General features: G+C 34.0%; 2 protein-coding genes across 12 annotated transcripts in view; one reads left to right on the top strand and one right to left on the bottom strand.

Annotated features, from left to right (window-relative positions):
• Positions 1-9,844, top strand: part of rps6ka3b (ribosomal protein S6 kinase A3b) — a 94,496-nt gene extending 84,652 nt beyond the window's left edge. For 3 of the 11 annotated variants that reach the window (XR_015524238.1, XR_015524241.1, XR_015524236.1), the window contains 6 exons: positions 1,058-1,219; positions 1,304-1,380; positions 3,158-3,275; positions 3,560-3,700; positions 5,972-8,321; positions 8,888-9,844. Coding sequence is in view for 4 of the 11 variants with exons in the window: in XM_087307976.1 (XP_087164102.1) it covers positions 1,058-1,219; positions 1,304-1,380; positions 3,158-3,275; positions 3,560-3,700; positions 5,972-6,094 (621 nt within the window). In the remaining 7 variants the exon portion in view is untranslated. 11 annotated transcript variants of the gene reach the window in all.
• A 3,212-nt stretch (positions 9,845-13,056) lies between these two features.
• si:dkey-226l10.6 lies at positions 13,057-19,786 on the bottom strand. The gene is made up of 2 exons (XM_087309576.1): positions 19,323-19,786; positions 13,057-16,095 (listed from the first exon to the last, which is right to left on the bottom strand). Exons 1-2 carry the CDS (start codon positions 19,611-19,613, stop codon positions 15,112-15,114), a joined length of 1,275 nt encoding a protein of 424 aa, XP_087165702.1. The 5' UTR covers positions 19,614-19,786; the 3' UTR covers positions 13,057-15,111.
• Positions 19,787-21,148: the final 1,362 nt, after the last annotated feature.

Below are 21,148 nucleotides of genomic sequence, written 5' to 3'. Positions count from 1 at the left end.
GTTGTAGTAGTTGTTGTTGATGTAGTAGTAGTTGTTCTAATAGTTGTGGTAGTAGTAGTAGGTGTTTATGTTGATCTTGTTGTTGTTGATGTAGTAGTAGTAGTAGTAATAGTTGTAATAGTAGTTGTTGTTGTAGTCGGAGTTGTGGTAGTAGTAGTAGTTGTAGTAGTTGTTGATTTTGTAGTAGTCATAGTAGTTGTAATTGTAGTAGTACTGTAGTAGTAGTTGTTGTTGTTTTTGATGTTGTTCTAACCGTTTTAAAATTTGATCAATGAGCAATCATTACTCAAGTCTAAAGTGTCACATGACCTCTAGAAATCATTTTAAAAACTGCATAATATTTGTGCTGCAAATTAATATTTTTTTTCCCAGGACTTTTTAAAAATCAAAGTTTCGAAGTTGTTGAAATCCAAATTACCTGACATGTATGATTAAAAGATTTTTATTTATATAATAGACATTATTGATATCTTTACTGTAATGTAAAAGATTAAGTTTTAAACTATTTATTGCATCTTTAACAGAAAAAATTTAAGTCTATACTAAAATAATTAGAATTACAAAAATAATTGTAATAATTAAGTAAATTAAATGATGAAAAAGTATATTGATTTAACGATGATGCAGTTTTTTTGGATCACTCGGATACAATAGGAAATATTATTAAAAGTAGTGCTGGGAAAAAATGTATCATGATTACTCGCATCTAAAATAAAAGTTTGTTTTGACTTAATTTATGTGTGTGTGTACTGTATACATTTATTATCTATATATAAATACACACATGTATGCATATATTTAAGAAAAGGTTTGTGGACTGTATATGATTTCAAATTGTATATAAATTTAAATATCTATGTAACAAATTAGTTTTGTATAGTTTTGTTTTTATCACATATTCACATATTTTATTGCATATTCAATATATAATACACACACATATATTATTATTAAAGCAAACTTTCATTTTCAGTGCGATGAATCTTTGCCCAGCACTTAGAAAAAGTTTCAATTTGAGAGTCTGAGAGTCATTTAAGCTTCCCTTCCTCCTCCTCAGGTGGTTCACAGGGATTTAAAGCCCAGTAACATCCTTTATGTTGATGAATCTGGAAATCCCGAGTCCATCCGTATCTGTGACTTTGGCTTTGCAAAGCAGCTGAGAGCAGAAAATGGACTTCTGATGACACCCTGTTATACTGCCAACTTTGTGGCCCCAGAGGTACATTTAGCGATGAGACGTGGCATTATGTTTTTTTAAAACACACAACAGTTTTTTAATCCGGAAAAATATTTGTTCCCTCAGGTGCTGAAGAAACAGGGCTATGATGCGGCCTGTGACATCTGGAGTCTTGGTGTCCTTCTCTACACAATGTTAACTGGGTAAGTAATTCAAACTTCTCTCTGAAGAGGGAATTTCCCAAATTCCAGTTGTTGTTTAAATGATCAATCTTATAATAATTTTATCATTAACCTTAATAATGCAAGATGTGTCAACTTCAGTGGTACATACATTGCTACTGCCATGGCTGAATGTATGAACGACCCTCAAAACGCAAGCGTCCACACACAACCGGAAATGTATTTACTGGAAATAAAAGACTAGTAGGATTGTGAAAATAATCATTTAATAGAGCTATTTAATAAATAAATGTATTTAATAATATACAACCCCAAATCGGAAAAGTTGGGGACAGTTGGGACAGTATGGAAAACACAAATAAAAAGAGCAGTGATTTCAACATTTACTTTGACATGTATTTCATTGCAGAGGATACAACAAACATTATTTATTGTGTTCCTCATGATTTTTTAATTGTTTTTCTTCAAAATAAACATGTATATCAATTTGGTTCTTGAATCACATTTTTAAAAAGTTGAAACAGTAAAACATTTACCACTTTGTAATGTTGCCATTCCTTTTCACAACACTTAAAAGAAGTTTGGGACTGAAGTGATGAATTGTTTCAGGTGCGGTTTTGTCCTATTCTTTCTGCAAACAAGCCTTAAGGTGGGCGACAGTACTGGAGCTTCGTTGTTGAATTTTGCGGTTCAAAATGTGCCACACGTTCTCTATTAAAGACAGTTCGGGACTGCAGACAGGCCAGTCAGCAATGTCCCATATGTATTGGTATCCCTGGAAAAAAAGGCAGCATATTGTTCTCCAAAATCTTTATATGCTTTTCAGCATTTACCCACAATGAAAAGGGATGTGGGCTTGAATTGATCCATTGTTTTCAAGATTTGAAAAGGGGTTCGATTTTGGATAAAGGGCTTAAAAAAAAACCTTTCATAATAATTTAGATTTCTAAATAGTGATGATTAACAAACAATAACAAGTAATAATAGTTATAGTATTATGGTAAATAAAGTAGTATTAGCATAAAATGAAATCCTGCATCATGATCTCTCTGACTTTTGTCTGCAACCTATTAAATAAAAATAAATGTAATTTTTAGATGAAAGATGACATATTTAAGATGCAAGTAAATGACATTTAAGAAAGCAAATGACAGGAATTTAATGTTGGACAAACAAAGGCAAACATCCCATCAAAATGGAGCCAGAGTAGTATACTAGAGTAATAATATACTACACTATAGAATAAAACAACAATTAGCATGTGATGTAATGTGATGAGGTAGTACTAGTAGTGGTGAGGAAAGACCGCCACATATAATTGCCAAGTGATTATTGAACATATATGTATGTGTAATTCACCACACTTAATGGAAAAGTTTGAACATGACAGTGCTTATAATGTGCTTCAATTTGACTTGGGAAACAGTGTAAGGACTGGGACACACCAAGCCAATGACTAACAACTAGCACCAACGAAACCAATGTGCTGTTGCTCTGTGTCGGCTCTCGTCCGGACCAAAAAGCTATGCATGAACACACCAACTGGACAGATGAAACCTAACAGCTGACCGTTGGCTTGGTGTGTCCCAGCCCTAAGAACCCTGGATTGGGAGTTAATATAATATAGTGTTCCGACATGGTCCTCTGTTGGTCATATGTAACACAACTAAATAGCTGTTCTGTTTCTCCAAGCACAGAGTGTATCAATTTAATTGATAATCATCAGTTATTTGATTGCTGGTGAATTGTCTATTCTTTATGTGTCTGTATTCAACTAACACCACGCTTTTCCCTACAGATTTACTCCATTTGCTAATGGCCCCGAGGATACGCCGGAGGAGATTCTGGCTAGAATCGGCAGCGGACAGTTTTCCCTCACAGGAGGATTTTGGAACTCTGTTTCTTGTCAGGCAAAGGTGTGAATCTGAGCATCTCAATTAAAGACATAGTTCATCCAAAAATTACAACAAACCACTTACCATTTACCACTTACCATAAACCAGTAACCATTGACAGTAATAGGAAATAAAAAATACTATGGAAGTCATTTGCTATGAAAGTCAGTTTTGGAATAAGGGGAGGCTTGGTAAATTTTGAGAGAATTGTAGATTATTGAGTGAACTGTCCCTCAATTCTCATTAAAGCTCCACCAAATGAAAATAGTTCTTAGAAGAATCATGGTTATTGTTGTTTCCCACAGGATCTGGTATCAAAGATGTTGCATGTAGACCCTCATCAGAGACTCACTGCTGCACAGGTTTTAAAGCATCCCTGGATCACTCACAAAGACAAGCTCCCCAATTACCAGCTTAATAGACAGGACGCCCCACATCTGGTTAAGGTTTGTCCTTCTTTAGACATGACACTATATAATAACATCTAAATGTCTTGAAATATTCACAGAATTATTGTTATATGGCCTTGAAATGCTGTTTGACTTGACTGGTTTAGAATTATTTAACATTCATTTTAAGAGCATTTATCGCTGAATATAAAGTTGTTTAAACTGAAAAATGAAACAAGACTAACATGTTTTGGTTAGGTATACAATATAAAAATGCAAGTCAATATATTATGCTTAACTCTAAAAAAAAATTATAATAAAAAAATCTGTCAGCCCAGTTAAATTATTTTTAATATTTGTTATATCAAAGCTTAATAATACATATATGTTTTTTTTTAAAAACATATATTTGACACATATATGTCAAATACATTTTGACACATTTGAGTTTATTCTCTCCTACATTTTTTTTTATATGTTTTTTTTATATAGTCTTATTTGTATTTCTTTTTTTCTTATTTTCAATAGGTTTGAATGGTGCTTTCATGAATTTCCAACCTAAAATATTAAGTAGCAAATCTCAATAGTATATGATAAAAAAAATTGCAAAACATATTTAACACTATTAATATAAAATTATTCTTAAACACCAAATCCACATACAGGGTTCCCACGCTTCTTGAAAGTACTTGAATTTCAGACATGGATTCAAGGCCTGGCAAGTACTTAAATCCAAAAACAAACATAGATCCTTGAAAGTGCTTGAATTCAATTTGAAATTAAACTTGTTTATGGTGTTATTTCAACAATTGCCAAAAACAGATTAAAAAACTGGAAATTCTTCATTTAAAAATCTTGAATTAAAATCTTGTACAACAACTATGACAAATAATTCATATTATATACAGTGCTCAGCATATATAAGTACACCCCTCACAAATCTGTCTTTTAATTGTAATTTTTTTTAAAGGAAGCTATATAATATTATATTCGTGCATATACATTAGACTAGTCAGTACTGAAGGCAAATCTGAAGCTTATCTAACAAAATAACTTACAATAAAAGTCCAAAAACTAGTACATCCAAATGTATGTGTTATAGAAAAATATTAAATACAAATTCAAAAAAGAGGAAAAATCAAGAGAAGCAAAAAATTTAAAGATTTTGTAGTTTTTTTTTTTTTTTTGCAATATTTTGCTTAAATTAATTAATCTTTTCATTTCTAAATATGTTTGGTGACTAAAATATTATTTGAATAAATATATCTGTTTAATAAATCTGTTTTGTTTATATGCACCAAAATGCATTGCCTGCTCACTGAGAAATGGATACAAATATTCATTTTCAAAATGGGCTGCTCTCAATTATGCTGATCCCTTTAATTATTTTAGGAACTGCATTTCAATATCACCAGTTTTGAATTCAACAACTTTAAGTAAAGTTCTTTGAACATTATTGTTTGAAATGGTCTAAATTTGTAAAAATTACACATTCAAAATATCATCATTCTGATATTTTTAATGTAAATAAGTGTAAGTGAAATGCTAAGTACAGTAGGGACTTTCATGGCACTACATATGCTGGGGCTGTGAATTACAAAGGTGCTTGATTTGGAATTAAAGGTGCTTTAAAATGTCCTTGAATCTGCTGTTCATCGAAATTTTGAGACCTGTGAATTTCTTTTCTTTTTAAATGTTTCACTAATGATGTTTATCAGAGTAAGGAATTTTTCACAGTAATATTTTTTTTTTCTTAAGAAAGTCTTATTTGTTTTATTTCTGCTAGAATTAAAGCAGATTTAAAATAATTATGGTCAATATGCAATATATATATATATATTGTACATATATATATGTTTTGATTGTTTACAAAACAAACAATCATTATACAGACTTAAATAATTACCCTAACTTGCCAGTTTAAAACTGAGTAAAATTAACTTTCAGTCAATTTTGAGTTACTGATTTTGAACTACACTTATTTCATTTAATAAAGTTGACTGTTGGGTTTTACAGTGTAGTATCTTGAAAAAATATATAGTAAAATAATATGTACTGTCATCATAACAAAGATTTTTTTAAAAATCATTTATTAGATATTAGTTATTAATTATGTTTACAAATGTGTTGTAAAAATCTTATTTCCGTTAAGCAGAAATTGTACAAAATTATACGGGGGGTTAATAATTTCAACTGTATATCAATTTAATTTATTTCTAATTGCCAAATTAATTAGCATTCATCATATAAATCACTGTAAAACTACAAAATCAATGTTTAGAGCCTTTCATTTCATCCAAGTTTGTGTGTAAATTGTCTCTCCTGTAGGGGGCGATGGCTGCCACATTCTCTGCTTTGAACAGAAACATTCCTCCTGTACTGGAGCCTGTCGGCTGTTCAATACTCGCTCAGCGCAGAGGAGTGAAAAAACTGACTTCCACTGCCTTATGAGCAGGAAAACCCTTCCACCTCCAACCCCGTGACCTCCAGCTCGGTCTGAGCACAGCCTGAATTGGGCTTGCTTGCTGCCTACAGTACCTTGCGTCCAGGCCTTAGAGCCGAGTGTAGATTCTGAGGACCCCTGGTGGACAACCCAAATCTTCCTTCACTGGTCACTGCGACTTCAAGCCTCCAAACGCAGTTCAATGAAGCCTTTTTTCCAAGGAGCAAATCATCCGATCGTATCAAGAGAAACAAACCAGATCTCAGTCTTTATTAAAAGCTACCACATTATTTTAGAAGATGATGACCAACTCTTGCGCCAAATCGTGCATCAAGCTGCAAAAAGCTCCAGTTCTATGGGGACATGTGTGTTCGTGTTTAATATTCAGATTCTGTTCCATTGTTCTCAATTATTTTACATCAAGATTGTATTTAACGAGAGAATATTTTGACATATTCACTCACTCTAAAGTTGTTCCAAATCTGTAGGAGTTTCCATTTGCTTCATCTTTTGTTGAGGATAAAACAAAGTGTTTAGAAGAATGTGGGTGTCCAGGCATTTAATGGTCCCCTTTAATGTCCATAGTATGGATAAAACATATGATTGTGACATACTGGTTTGGAGCTACTTTAGAGTGAATAAAGGATTATTATAGAACAGATTCCACAACGAAAGACGCTCCAAACCATTATAGATGTGGTGTGTTAAATAAAAGGCTGCATGCATCCACCACAGAATTTTGAAAATCAGAAAGAAAGAAAAGACTTGATGCAATTTTTAGTCTCACTGTTACGAGTTGTTCAAACAGAACTCCGAATTGAGTCAGAATTAAAAACAGTTTACAGATTTATTTCTCTAAAATTGCGTGAGAAAGTCTTGTGAGAAAGTCAAATTTTGTATAAAAAAGTCAATTGTGAGTGTTGAAAAATGTTTTTATATATTTTTATTTATTTGTTTCTGCCAATTGCGGGTTTATTTCTTGCAATTCTGACTTTGTTCTTCTCAGATCTGACTTTTTTTTTTTTTTAGAGTTGTAAGATAAAAGCTCAAAATCGAGACGCAAAATCACAACTCAAAGTCAGAATTGCAAGATATAAGTCTGAAAGAATTCTGAGTTTATAGTTCAGTTGTTGTTTTTTTCTGCATATTTCTATTTTAATTCTTGCATTTGCAACTTTTTTGTTTTCCTACAGTTCTTTATTTCTCTCAATTCTGACATTTTCCTAAGATTTGCAAAAAAATAAACTTAAAAGATACAAAATCGCAATTTATAGTCAAAATTGCAAGATAAAAATCAGCGAAAAAGCTAAATCACAATTCTAAGTTTAAATATCGCAATTCTTTTTTTTAACAAACAGCCATTTGTTTCTTGCAATTCTGATTTTTCTTGATGAGGAAGATAAACTCAAAATCGAGTTTTAAAATCGCACTTCATAAAGTCAAAATGGTAAGATATAAACTTGATTGCAAAAATCAAGTTTAAAATTAACATTTTTTATTTTTTCTGCAAATTGTGATTTTATTTCTTGCATTTGCAACTTCAATTTTCTTGCAATTCTCACTTTATTCCTTTCAATTCGGACATTTTTTTTTTCAGATTTGCAAGATAGAAACTCAAAACTGTAAGATACTAAATCACACTTCATAAAGTCAGAATGGCAAGATAAAAACCAGTAAAAAGCAAAATCAGAATTATGAGTTTATATCTTGCAATTATTTATTTTTTTCAACAAACTGCAATTTATTTCTTGCAATTCTGACTTTATTCTTCTAGATTGTTTCTTTTCTTCAGAATTGGAAGATAGAAACTCAAAACCGAGATACAAAATCACACTTCATAAAGTCAGAATTGTAAGATATAAACTTGATTGCAAAAGCAAAGTCAGAATTCTGAGTTTATGGCTCAATTTTTCTGCAAATAGAGATTCTTTTTATTATTATTATTATTTTTAATTTATTTTTCCAGCATTTGCAACTTCTTTCGTTTTCTTGCAGTTTTTCTTTTATTTCTCTTAATTCTTACATACCAAGATAAAAACTCGCAATTTATAAAGTCAGAAGTTTATATCTTGATAATCCTTTTTTTTTTTTTTTTTTTCAACAAACTGCAATTTGTTTTTTGCAATCCTGAATTTAATCTTCTTAATTCTGACTTTTTCAGATTTGGAAAATAGAAACTCTAAATCGAGATACAAAATTGTATGGAGGACGAAACCTGCAAAAACAAATAAATGCGTATATATATAAATCAGTAAATAAATCCATAAATTCCTGCATAAATAAAACAATAAATGAATAAATATGCAAATAAATAAGTGTATAAATAATTTCAAGTGCTGGCAGGTAAATAAATATATAAATGACTGGAATGTTGGGGCAATAAGAAAATTCTAAACTGAAAGTTTATTTTCCCCTCTTTCAAATGTTTATTCATTCTTGAAGGTAGTTTCACTTCTCCTCAGGTCAACATGCTAATGAAAGGGTGATCAATCATCAGGGAAAGTAAAAAAAAAATCAAATGCAAATTTTTTCTAATGATCAATCAATGATGGCATAAAGACCACCTTCTGATGAATAACAGACAACCTTTTATTAGCATGTTGACCTGAGGGAAAAGTGAATACGCAACTACATTCAAGAATGAATGAACAAAAACAATTTGAAAGCGGGGAAAATAAACTTTCAGTTAATTATTTAATTGTTTGCCTGCCTGCACTATTATTTACACACTTGTTTATGAAGGAATCTGTGGTTTTTATATACATTTATTTACATATTTATTTATTGTTTTATTTATGCAGAAATTTATGGATTTATTTACTCACTCATTTTTTTATTTGGGTATTTATTTATTTATTGTTCTTGCAAGTTTCAACCTCCAGAAAATTGCACTTTATAAAGTCAGAATCGCGAGATAAAAATCAGAGAAAAGCAAAATTAGAATTATGAGTTTATATCTCGCTTTCTTTCAACACACTTCAATCTATTTCTTGCGATTTGAATTCTTTCATCTAGGATATAAACTTAAAACTGTGAGACCAAAGTTTGCACTTCTTCGAAAACTGCACAACTGATATTAACGAGCTGATAACAAAAAACAAACAACAATTGAAGAAAAACCCTGAAGGCTGATTGACGGATGACTGTAAGACGAGTCTGAATGTCTGCTGTCGTTCATTTCTCACTCTTTTTACAGAACCACAATGTGAACCAAATCCAAAGCACAAAAATGCAGTGGAGGCCTACAGTAAATCAAACCCCTCAGAATGTCCAATAGAGAACTCAGGTGAAACGCAATACATTATACAAAAAAACATAAGCTGGGACGGAAATATGTATACGGCTGTATCACCTGCTGACCTGTGTATTTGTTTGTATGTAGGGAAGTACAGGAGGAATGCTCAGAGATAAAATATGTAGTGACTTTTTTAAAGCGACTACATTCAGCCTTGACATATTTTTATAAATGTGCATGGGCAAGATGCTATATTAGCTAGTAGCTCTGTGGACGTTCATGTTTATGAGCATGACGAAGGATGTTTTTTCCATTCTTTCTGTTTTTTTAATTAACCACTTCTAATTCCTTGCAGGTTGTTGGGTTGAGTAAGTTTAAATATGTTGTACATTTTCTTTTCATCTCGGTTGTATTTTTCCTGACTTGGAAGAGTGCTGGAAATGTTGCTGTCCATATAAGCAAGCTGCTATCCTGTTCTTTCTTTTGTACATGTAGAAAATAAAGTTTGCCATTTTTACGAAAACTATTGGGCATGATTGTTTTCATCTTTAGAACTAGAGAGTAACCACAGGGCTATATATTATAAACAGAGCTGAGCATGGTCTGTTCCTGGATGGGAGACCACCTGGGAAAACTAGGTTGCTGTTGGAAGTGGTGTTAGTGATGCCAGCAGGGGGTGCCTAACCTGTGTTCTGAGTTCTAATGCCCTATTATAGTGAAGGAGACACTGTACTGTCAGTGGGCGCCGTCTTTCGGATGGGACGTTAAGCCGAGGTCCTGGCTCACTGTGGTCATTAAAAATCTCTTGGCACTTCTCATTATAGAGTAGGGGTGTAACTCCGGTGTCCTGGACAAATTTCCTCCATCGCCCCTTACCCATCATGGCCTCTTAATCATCTCCATCCACCGAATTGGCTCTTTCACTGTCTCTCCACTCCACTAATAGCTGGTGTGTGGTAAGCGCATTGGCACCATTGTCCTGTGGCTGCCATCATATCATCAAGGTGGATGCTTCACACTACGGTGCTTTTCCGGACAAATTACGGAAGGTCCTTTATAAATTTAGCTTTTTTTTTTTATTTACTTTAAAGTCGTTCTGGAAATTTTTATGATATTTACTGGTATAACCAACACAATCTCATGGCAATTCGGAACTTTTTGATTCAGTGGCTAATTCGTATGAATTCGTAAGATCTAATTCGTACAATTTAGTACGATTTGCTCAACACCCAATGATGGTTGGGGTTAGGGGTGTTGTTGGGTGCCACGCCTCTTTTTTAAAATTATACATTTTCGTACGACTGAATTCAGCCACTAAACTAACAAAACGTAAAATACTTACGTTTCTCGTGAGATCAGGCAGGTATAACTGCGTGAAACAGGTTAATGTTTATTTTTCCAAAACAAATCTCACCATTTTAATTTTTCTGAGCATTACAAACAATTTGTAACTGCTGCAATTCGTCACTTTGGAATTATAAGGTTCTATCTGCGTTCTGAATTATTCTGAGATATTGCGCTTCAAAGTTTTTGCATTTCATATAGCAAACAGTATGTGTGTAACATTAGTTTTTTAACTAAAAAGTCTTAAAATAAAAACAACTTATAAAGAAACATCCCATAATGTAAATACGTTGTCATTTAATAAGAATATGTCAATAACTTAATTTTGACAAAAATGTCAGAGAACCTTATAATTATGTGACAAATTATTTTGACATTCAAAATTTCCCACAGGATTTCTGGGTTTTGCGTTAGGGGTTTGTTGTAATCCATATACTCTATCCTGACAAAAGTCTTGTTGTCGATCCCAGTTGTAAGAGTAACAAATAATAACTTGACTTCTAGTTGTCATTTGGAAAAGTGGCAGAAGGTAGATTTTTCCGATGAATCATCTGTTGAACTTAATTTTAAAACTCAAACTGAAACTGAAAAACTTGCCACCACACTGACATTCAATCTGAGAAACTTTATACATATTAGAGATTTTCTGACCTATGATGTCTCTGGTATGTATTTAAATACTATGATTGTTCCACATTTGTTGTACTATAACGAGCTGGTCTCAGGCATGTAAATCTTCTATAACACCGTTAGAATTATTATACATGAGAGCACTTAAAATTCATGATAAAAGCCTTGGTTCTACCATTACTTTAATATCTTTTTAAAAAGTTTCTTAAGCTTTAATAATATTATTATTAAATATTCCAATATTTGTTTTGTTTTTAAAATTATTCACAATCTTTCTGCTCCATCGTTAAAAAACATTTAATTCCACATTATCGCGAGTGACACGTTCTCTGGAAAGAGGGGAATGTATTGTCCCTAGACGTTAAACCTTTTGGTCAATCTTCTTTTAATTATAAAGCCACAAATCTATGGAATTCTCTTCCAACACAAATAATCACATGAACAAATTATAAGATGTTTTCACACCTGACTAGGAGGTGGTTTTTGTCAAATCAATTTTGTACACACTGAGTGAGATGTTTTTGATTTGTCAGTGTTTTATTTTATTTGCGATTATGTCTGTATGTTTAAAGCTGACATTTTAAATTATTGCTTATTTATTTATTTCACCTGTTTAGTGACAGCAGGTGGAAAATAGAAATCCTGCTACAACCTGGCAAAATGCATCTTTCCTTTTTAAGGTTAATGTAATTTTGGTGCATGTCCCTGTTAAATAAATCAATTCATTCATTCAAAACTGCATCCCAATCATCACAAATACTGCAGAAGACCTATCAGAGCCCGCATTGATCCAAGATTCTCACAGAAATCAGTCAAGTTTGTTCCATGAAAAATCATGGTTTGGGGTTACATTCTGTGGTGTGCGAGAGATCTGCAGAATGGATGGCAAAACATCAACAGTCTGAGGTATCAAGACATTTGTGCTGCCCATCACAAACCACAGGAGAGGGCAAATTCTTCAGCAGGATAGCGCTCCTTATCATACTTCAGCCTCCACATTATAGTTCCTGAAAGCAAAGAAGATCAAGGTGCTCCAAGATTGGCCAGCCCAGTCACCATACTTGAACACTGTTGAGCATGTCTGGGGTAAGATGAAGGAGGAGGCATTGAAGATGCATCTAAATAATCTTGATGAATTCTGGGAGTCCTGCAAGCAAGCTTTCTTTGCCCTCCCAGATGACTTTAATAAGTGATTTGAATCATTGCAGAGCTGTATGGATGCAGTCGTCCAAGCTCATGGGAGTCATACACAATATTAAGTCTTTTTCTACTGCATCATGACTTTATATTCTGTACTGTTGATTATTTTTGTTAAGTGACAAGACTTTTGTCTTAGCAAAGTCAGACCTTACTGTCCTAATTAAATAATTAAAAATCAAGGCATGATCATGTTTTATTTTGGTAAAATAAGCGTAACCCAGAGGCCTTTGCCTTTCATATAAGCCATTCTGATACCAAATGATCAAATAGAAATCAAGTAATTATTTGTTGTTCCTAAAACTTGGATAGGCAACAAGACGTGTGTGTGTGTGTGTGTGTGTGTGTGTGTGTGTGTGTGTGTGTGTGTGTGTGTGTGTGTGTGTGTAAAATTTACTTACAGTAAAGTTATTTACTCTTTTCAAAAAATGTAAATAATAATAATAAATAAATAAAATAAAAAAACAATTTAAAGCAACTACATGAACTTTTGTTTGAACATTTCATGAGAAAATTTTTTTCTCAGGATTTTAATTAGGAAAACAAATCGTTGAAAGACAAATCTTTTTCAAGATCATAAATGTCTTTATTGTCATGATGAAGTTTATGCAACCTCGCTGTAGTGTGAATATAAATGCATCCTAAAGTAACAAAAATACATGATATTTTAATTGTACATTTAAGAAATGATTTGCACATGGAATAAGCTAAGCCTTAATGGAAGTGGAACATTACTACCATGATACATATATTGTTAATATACAGTGATTTGCCTACAATATTCAGTTTACTTAGTAAAACTAACAGTCAACAATTCAAGGGAAAGTTCACCCAAAATGTCACATTTACTCTTCATTAAACTCCCCACAAACCTCCATTTTAGGATTAAAAATATGATGGAAGTAAACATCAGCTACCAGTTTCTTCCCAACATTCTTCAACATATCATCTTTTCTGTGTAACAGCAGAAACAAGGACAGTAACAGATACCACAATTTCATTTTTCTATCCCTTTAAAAATAAACATTTAATAAACCCCCCAAACTAAATATTGTCATGATTTGCTGTTATTATTAGTTTCCTTCTGCTGAACACAAAAGAAGATATTTTGAAAAAAAAAAGCTGCAATCATTGACCTCCCTAGTATTTGTTTTTCCTACAATGGAAGTCAGTGGTTACAGAATTTTTTTATCTTCCTTCAAAATATCTTCGTTTTCAACAGAAGAAAAAAACTTGTAAAGGTCAGAAACAGTTTGAGGGAGAGTAAATAGGGAATACATTTGCATTTTGGGTGATCAAGACCTCTAAAAATAAACTTGTATTACTCCAAAATGAAAATTCTGTCATTACCCGCTTACAAGTTTCCTTCTTCTGTCGAAAACAAAAAGATATTTTAAAGAAACCTTTTGAAGAAAATGCAAATGTGTTCACTATTGACTCTCCCTCGTAAAGATTTTGGAACAAGGGACAGTCAATAGTGAATACATTTGCATTTCAGAGTGATCTATGTCTTTAAAAATAAACTTGTATTACCCCAAACAGAAAATTCTGTCATTATTCGCTTACAAGTTTTTTTTTCTTCTGTTGAAAACAAAAAAAGATATATTGAAGAAAAAGCTGTAAACATTAACTTCAATAGTATTTGTTTTTCCTATTATGGAAGTCAATGTTTACAGGCTTTCAGCTTTCTTCAAATATCTTCTTTTCTGTTGAACAGAAGAAAGAACTTCGTAAAGATTTTGGAACCACTTGAGGGAAAGTAAATAATGAAAGGATTTTAAGTGTACTATCGCTTTAAAAGTAAACTTGTATTACCCCAAACTGACAATAATATCAATACTCGCTTTCAAGTTCCCTCATAAGTTATTTTAAAGAAAAAGCTGTAACCATTGGCTTCCATAGTATTTGTTTTTCCTGATATAAATAATGATTACAGGTTTTCAGCCTTCTTCTAAATATCTTATTTTGTGTTCAACAGAAGAAAAAACTCACAAAGATTTTAGAACCACTTGAGGAAGAGTAAATAATGAATACATTTTGCGTTTTTGGGTGATCCAGCCCTTTAATTTAACTATTTTTTTCTTTAATGAAGGGCCAAATCCTACCAAAACACACACAGATAAAAAAAAAACAGAAATCACCTCACACTGTAAAGTCAAATATCTGTAAATTAGCAGTTTGCCATAATTTGTGTTTCATGTTATTTCCCCATTTAATTATATATTTATTTATGCTTTTGAATTGCATTCCTTCTTCAACTTTTAACCTTGAAAAGTTCAGAAATGTGACTTTTATTAACAATTTTAATAGTTTAAAATGATATATTTTTAGTGTTGTATAGTATATTACAATATAATAACCTTGTAATAAACTGCCAGTACATATTCTGTTACTTCACAGACTTAATTCTCTCAATATTATTTCTTATACATCTTAAACTACTAAAATGTCAACAAAAGTCACTTTGTTAAACTGTACAGTTGAATTTTCAACATCAAAAGTCGACAGAACAGAGATTAACATCCCATAATGCAATTCACAACCGTAAATAAACAGAAAACACTTGTGAATCCCAAAAAACAGAAACTGTTAAGTGACAGGTATTGTTTACAGTGCAGCTCACTCGCTCTTCTCCTGCTCCTCGTGATCATCCTGCTGAAGCTCTTCCTTTTCCAGGGCCTCTTTTTCGGTCTCCACCTCCTCCACCACAGATGAATCCAGTGAATCGTCCATGTCCTCTTCGCTGAGCGGCTCCATCATCTCCTCCACCGACTCTCCCGGGCCGCTCTCTTGGACCTTCTGCTGGTGGGTGAGCATGTGTTTAGAGTATCCCCTCTGCGACAGGTAGATCTGGCAGATGTCGCAGTAAAACGGAGTCATGACGTTGTGTTTGTCCATGTGGTTAATGAAGCCGCTGACCCTCAGGAAGCTCCTATCGCAGGTCTTACAGCACAGACGCTCTCCTGCATGAGCCGATTTGAGGTGCTGAACGAGAGATCCTTTGTACTGGAAGCTTTTTTCGCAGACGGGACACACGCACGTCAGTTTGGACGAGTGATGCTTCATGTGGGCAGCAAACGCCACTTTGTAGCCGAATCTTCGGGGACATAAATGGCAAGCGAACGGCATGCTTGATTCAGCGTTTTCGTGGACTTTCCTGTGAGCTTTTAGAAAGGCCTGATGCGCGAAGCCTTTTCCACACTGCCGACAGAGGAACTTATCTTCTGGATTCATCGGGGCTTCTGAATGAAGCCCTGACTTCTCTTTCTGCTCAGATTTGGGTTTCTTCTTAGCGTGATGAGCCCGCCAGTGTTTCATCAGCGTGCGTCTGCTGCGAAACCTCTGGCTGCATTTAGGACAGTTGATTAAGTTTGCGCTGGCGCGATGTTTTTTAGGCTCTACGACTAAGCTGTCGTTGGTCACAGCCTGCTCCAGCTCTTCATCCTTCATGTCCTCGTCCTGAGAGGAGTTGTGCTCTTGGCCTGGTGTGGCATTGGTGCTCAGCTCATATTCGACGGGCTCGTCTTTGACGCACGCCAGAGAAATGGTGTCAGAAATGGTGATGCTGCATGTGTCGTTTTCAATGCTTTCAGTTTCAGCTTCCTGTTCGATAAAACATTAGAGAGCATTACGTACAGCATGCACACAATGTTGACATTAATAAAGTCTTATAAAATGTGAAGTTTATATTCATTTTTTAATGTAACATTTACTTTGATTTAACCACAAATGTAACTGAACATTAAATATAACCTAATAGTTTATATATTAGGGTTGGATGAAGTCGACCAATTGGGCATCGTACAATGTCTAATGTGAAACATCGTGATGGACAATAGCATCGTCGTCAGGCGGAGGTGAATTAATTATTTATGAATAACTAAATTAAACTAATTCATAACAAATTAATTATTTGTGTCCTACCGTTTCAACTACCTGACCCGCATGGTCTTTGTTTTACCCATAACCAAATCATATATAAATAAAGATAAGTTACGCACAAATTACCACCTGTCAATCACCTTTTCCATGGGACTCTGGTATGAATAAGCAGAGTGATTGGTGTAGTTATAATGGCGTCGACAAACCAAAAAAGGAGCACAACCAACAGTATCTAAAGTTTTCACTAAAATTACTAAGTACAAGCATGAAAATGAAAGATTTAAGCAGCGTACTGATGTCGTGACACGTTACCTGATAGATTCACAAGTCCGAAGAGTTGTTAGAAAGAGACAATGTTAATTAAATATCACGTTTAACAACTATAGTAAAACGAGAGTATTGATACATCCTTAATAAACTGTCCAATGTGCACTGCTCTTGTAAGGTTTTGTGCTCAAAGCACCCGCTGACTGCTGGAGCTCAGACAGCGCATGCCAGAGTGTGTGTTGTCACGTGATGTGTGTTCTCAGAGGTATAGTGTGGAAGGAGGGCTTTTCAGAAATGTTAGATGAAAATGCCAGTGTGGACGTGGATCGCTTTCGTTCTAAAATGCCATTTTAAACGTTATAGACGTATTGGTGTAAACGGGGCCTGAGTGTGTATTTTTCGTGAGCAGGTTGGTGCTGCGACGGGCCATCGTCTATCGACCCAACCCTATTACATATAAAGATTTATAAATTATATATAATAGAATAATTAACCATTAAAGTCATAAAGTTTTTCTTTCTTTCTTCAACCACATGGTGCTAATCTGCTTTTGTTTTTGAATGGAAAAAAATGTCAGCCTCGATTTTACCTGGAAATACTGCAAAAATTTAAAAATAACTAAAAATAACATAAATTTTCATTGTGGGGGAAAAAATTGTTAATTACTGCATTAATATTAATTATTACCACAAAACCCTCTCAAAATTCAAAACAACATAGAAAAAAATTATAAACAAAAATAAATTTTATTGATTTTACTAAAAACAACTATATTTTACAGGCCTTCGTCCCTTTTTGACCAGCTAATACCACAAGAGTGATTCCCAAATACGGACGACTCAGTGGTGCTGTATGTAAGTTTGACTCTTCTAAAGTATAAAACTACCCTAATATGTTTGCAGAGATTTAAGAAACATGCCAGGAGAACATTCTTGTTTATCTGAAAAACAATGCTGAAGTCAGATATTCTGCTTTGAAAATGTGCGTTACGTGTCAGAACGACTGTCTTTGCTTTGGTTCTTTTAACCCGTCCACTGCCACTTTAGCCAATTATATTACATCGCCCCGGGTTGCCTTTGAAGAAAACAGCACATTTCATTTGTTCATTTAGAAAGGCTCTCGAAATGCGAGCTCCGGGGGACAGAGGTTATTTATGTTCCACATTTGAGATTATGAGATCAATAATTAGCAAATCATATAAATATTATGAATGTAAACATTAGGATGAGCAGGCTACATTGTAACCCCATGTCATATAACAACTCTACATGACAAGATTTGCAGTGATAAGCAATTTGGCTGTTTGTACCAGACCCAGCAAGATGAGGTGTACCTGAGGTGATCATTGTCAGTTTTCTGTTGTTCAGCTGTGAGAAATAGAAGCCGTTTCTAATATATTAATTTGAGGGGCTGGTTACAACAAAAACTTCTTTTAATACGGAAAACATTTCTTCTATCGCGTGCTGTTGCCTTGCCTCATTCAGACTAGCAGCGACTTTATAGCTGACTGTCGCTCTGAGTGGCTACCTGCTGCAAATGCAGGTCTGTGTAGGTCTACAGCAATAAGAATACAACCAGCCTCTGAGCAAGCTGAGACAGGATCACGTGAGCTCTACTGGTGCTCCAATTGGCTGTCTCTCAAGAAATTTGCTTTTCATTTGCATAAAGTTGTAGAATTCTTAACTTTGTTGCGTCACTCGACCCACCCACCTGGAAGCCATTGGTGGTAAAGTCTAGATCTGATATGCGGCCGACCGGAAGTGCGATATGCAAATTAATATAGCAGCATTTTAATGACACTCTAGAACAGTAATTAATATTTTTACAGTAATGTGATGGTTAAGTTTAGGGTTGGGGTTAAAAAATACAATTTATTGTTTAATTTAATAGACAACAAAAATAATACTCGGTACAACTACTGCTTTTACATTACTGTGATGGTTGGGTTTAGGGTTGGGGTGGGGGTAGACGTTAATAAAATACAATAAATGGGAAATTTCATAAATAATGTAAATAAATATCGTTAATTTCCGGCCGCATCCATATCTGATCTAGCAACAACTGCGGTCGCTCACGTAGAAGGTGGTCACCGGAAGTCGCTCACTCTCAGTTGAAATGCAGGGTCGCTTGTCACTTTGCCGCTACGAGTCGCTCTTAGTGTGAATGAGACTTTATATAACACGATTTTAATGAGCCTCAAATCAGCCTTTATGCTCTATAGTCAGTCTCGCTCCTGGCCCTCAATCTGGCAACCTGCCCCTGCATTTGTTTTGATCCGCCACTGCAACACCTAGGTCTACCACTGGGTGTCAAACTAACATTCTGCACCTTTAAATATACTGATGTTTAATTATATAAACTGTAATTGCATTAACTTCTTAGAAGTTAAACTTGAATTCAATTATATGATGTAAAAATTATTTTTAAAGTACATTAGATGTCATTTTGTTTAAATGTTTCTAATGTCCGTGTTAATGCTTTTGTATAATACGTGTTGCTTATTATTTAGAAACAAATTAGTTTTTTTACAATTAAGCATCCATGTTTAGATATTTAATACAATAAATTCTATTTTTTTATTCTTTTTTTTCATTATTACTAAAAAAATAAACTGCATGTTTTTATTGTCATGTAATTTTTTTAAATAATTAATGATGAAAGGGTGAAAAAAGTCATCTTACCGGTGTCTCTTTCTCGGCTGTCCGGGCTGCAGGATGAACAGTAGGAACCGCATCGACGCTCAGGATCCTGCATGTGCTAAAGCCCAGATTCAGAGTGAAGAAACTCTCCTCCGAGAAATGATCTCCACACACCCGCCATGAAGAGCCTGCGCTTCCCACAGCAACAGCAGCTTCACTGTCCTCGATAAACTTCATCCACAGGCTGCGTCTCCTCGGGTCCTCCGGCAGCATGTAGTGGATAATGGAGTCCGATCGGTTCGGGCAGCCGCCGATCACACACTTGTGTATCATTGTTGACCGTCTATTTCAACTCGAGCTCTAATCCGGAAAGTTTACACAATGTAAACAGTCATTTATGCTGATGATAATTGCATAAAAATAGCAAATAATAGAACTTTTTAAATATCAACCATGGGTAAAGGTGTTCAAAACAATCCGCAATGCTTTTTCGGCAGAAATCACCCACTTTTAATGGTGGAATTGCGGCTCCTACTGGACAGGAGGAAAATGTCTCCTTTTTTTCTTTCATGTAAGTCATTGGAGTAATGATGAGATTGTGTCAAAGCAGCTTCACATAGAAGTTCTAGTAAATGTAAACTGTGTCAGTCAGGTTTTCAGAGTTGAATTTCAGTTTAGTTCAGTTCAGAGTGGTTTAATTTTTACTGCTGAAAGTCCAAAGACTGAAGAGCAAATCAATCAGTGACAGTGGCGAGGAACACACTTAAAGTGAAGGAAAAAAACCTCTAGAGAGACCAGGCCTGATTATTTCTCCTCTGGCCAAACTTCGTGTGCAGAGCTGCAGTCTGGGCACTGGAGACTGGAGAGCGCTAGACGTCCATTGTGGAGAAGCTGGAGGTGTGGGTAGGTCACCTGCGGGTATGAAGACCTCTAGAAGCCCGCGTTGGTTGGGATCGTCTCTTTACAGGACTTGGATCACATCAGTGGCGCTGCACAATCTTTAGAGGCCTCAAGAAAAATTCTCTAACAGGGCTGGGCGATTTGGCCTAAAATCAAAATCTCAATGAATTTAACATTTTGACTTGATTACAATTAATGAATTATTTATTTTTTTTTCATTTTTTTTTTTTTGCCCTCATATCTCACTGAAAAGTTTTGTAAAGTAAATATGCTCACATATCTATTAGGTGAGAGATTTCTGAATGGAGGGTACATTACTTGATTTAAAAAAAAATTAAGGAAACACATATTAACTACTATCTCTGATTAATTATTGAATATCAACTGAAATTAAAACACACATTGCCTAAAACCAACGGTCACTTTTTCCTATAAAAGTGTAAAAATAAATAAATTTTGTAAACAAATTAAATTTTTTTCATTGCTTTTCGTATTAAAAATAGAAAATATGCATTATTTCTTTTAAATAAAACAACTCTTGTATATCCTGTTAATAATATTTAAGCATTTCTTGCATCTTCTGTAAACAAATATTTGAATGTATTTAATAAATTTAATGTAATGGAAAATAAGCAGTCTCAATGCATCTGGCGCAGCTTCCAATCATCGTCAATGTAGTGCAATGTAGGGCTTAAGAATGGGTCCATCATCCTATTTTAAGTATGAACATAAAGGCTTAACAGAGTGGCGTCACATGCGATAGGGAAAGTAATTGAAAAATCAACCTGGAAAATTTTGATTAATCATAGGTTATGAATGCCAATTTTTAATGCCTTTAACTTTTGAATTAATTGCCCAGCCTCTAAATAAATAATGGAGCAATAAATAAAATAGAAATTCATTAAAATAGTAAACAGCATCAGCCATAAAATGTAGAATTAGAAATAAGGACTTTGAATTTAATTTAA

Source organism: Danio rerio, chromosome 24, assembly GCF_052040795.2.
Source record: "Danio rerio strain M-AB ecotype USA chromosome 24, GRCz13ab, whole genome shotgun sequence".
In the NCBI taxonomy this organism is placed as follows: Eukaryota; Metazoa; Chordata; class Actinopteri; order Cypriniformes; family Danionidae; genus Danio; species Danio rerio.
This window is presented reverse-complemented; position numbering and strand designations above follow the sequence as displayed.

Bases quoted from the DNA above. Each gene is read 5' to 3' on its own strand.
- si:dkey-226l10.6 (XM_087309576.1), bottom strand. From the start codon at position 19,613: ATGATACACAAGTGTGTGATCGGCGGCTGCCCGAACCGATCGGACTCC. The intron at 16,096-19,322 runs GTAAGATGACTT...TTTATCGAACAG, and splicing joins CAGCCGAGAAAGAGACACCG to GAAGCTGAAACTGAAAGCAT.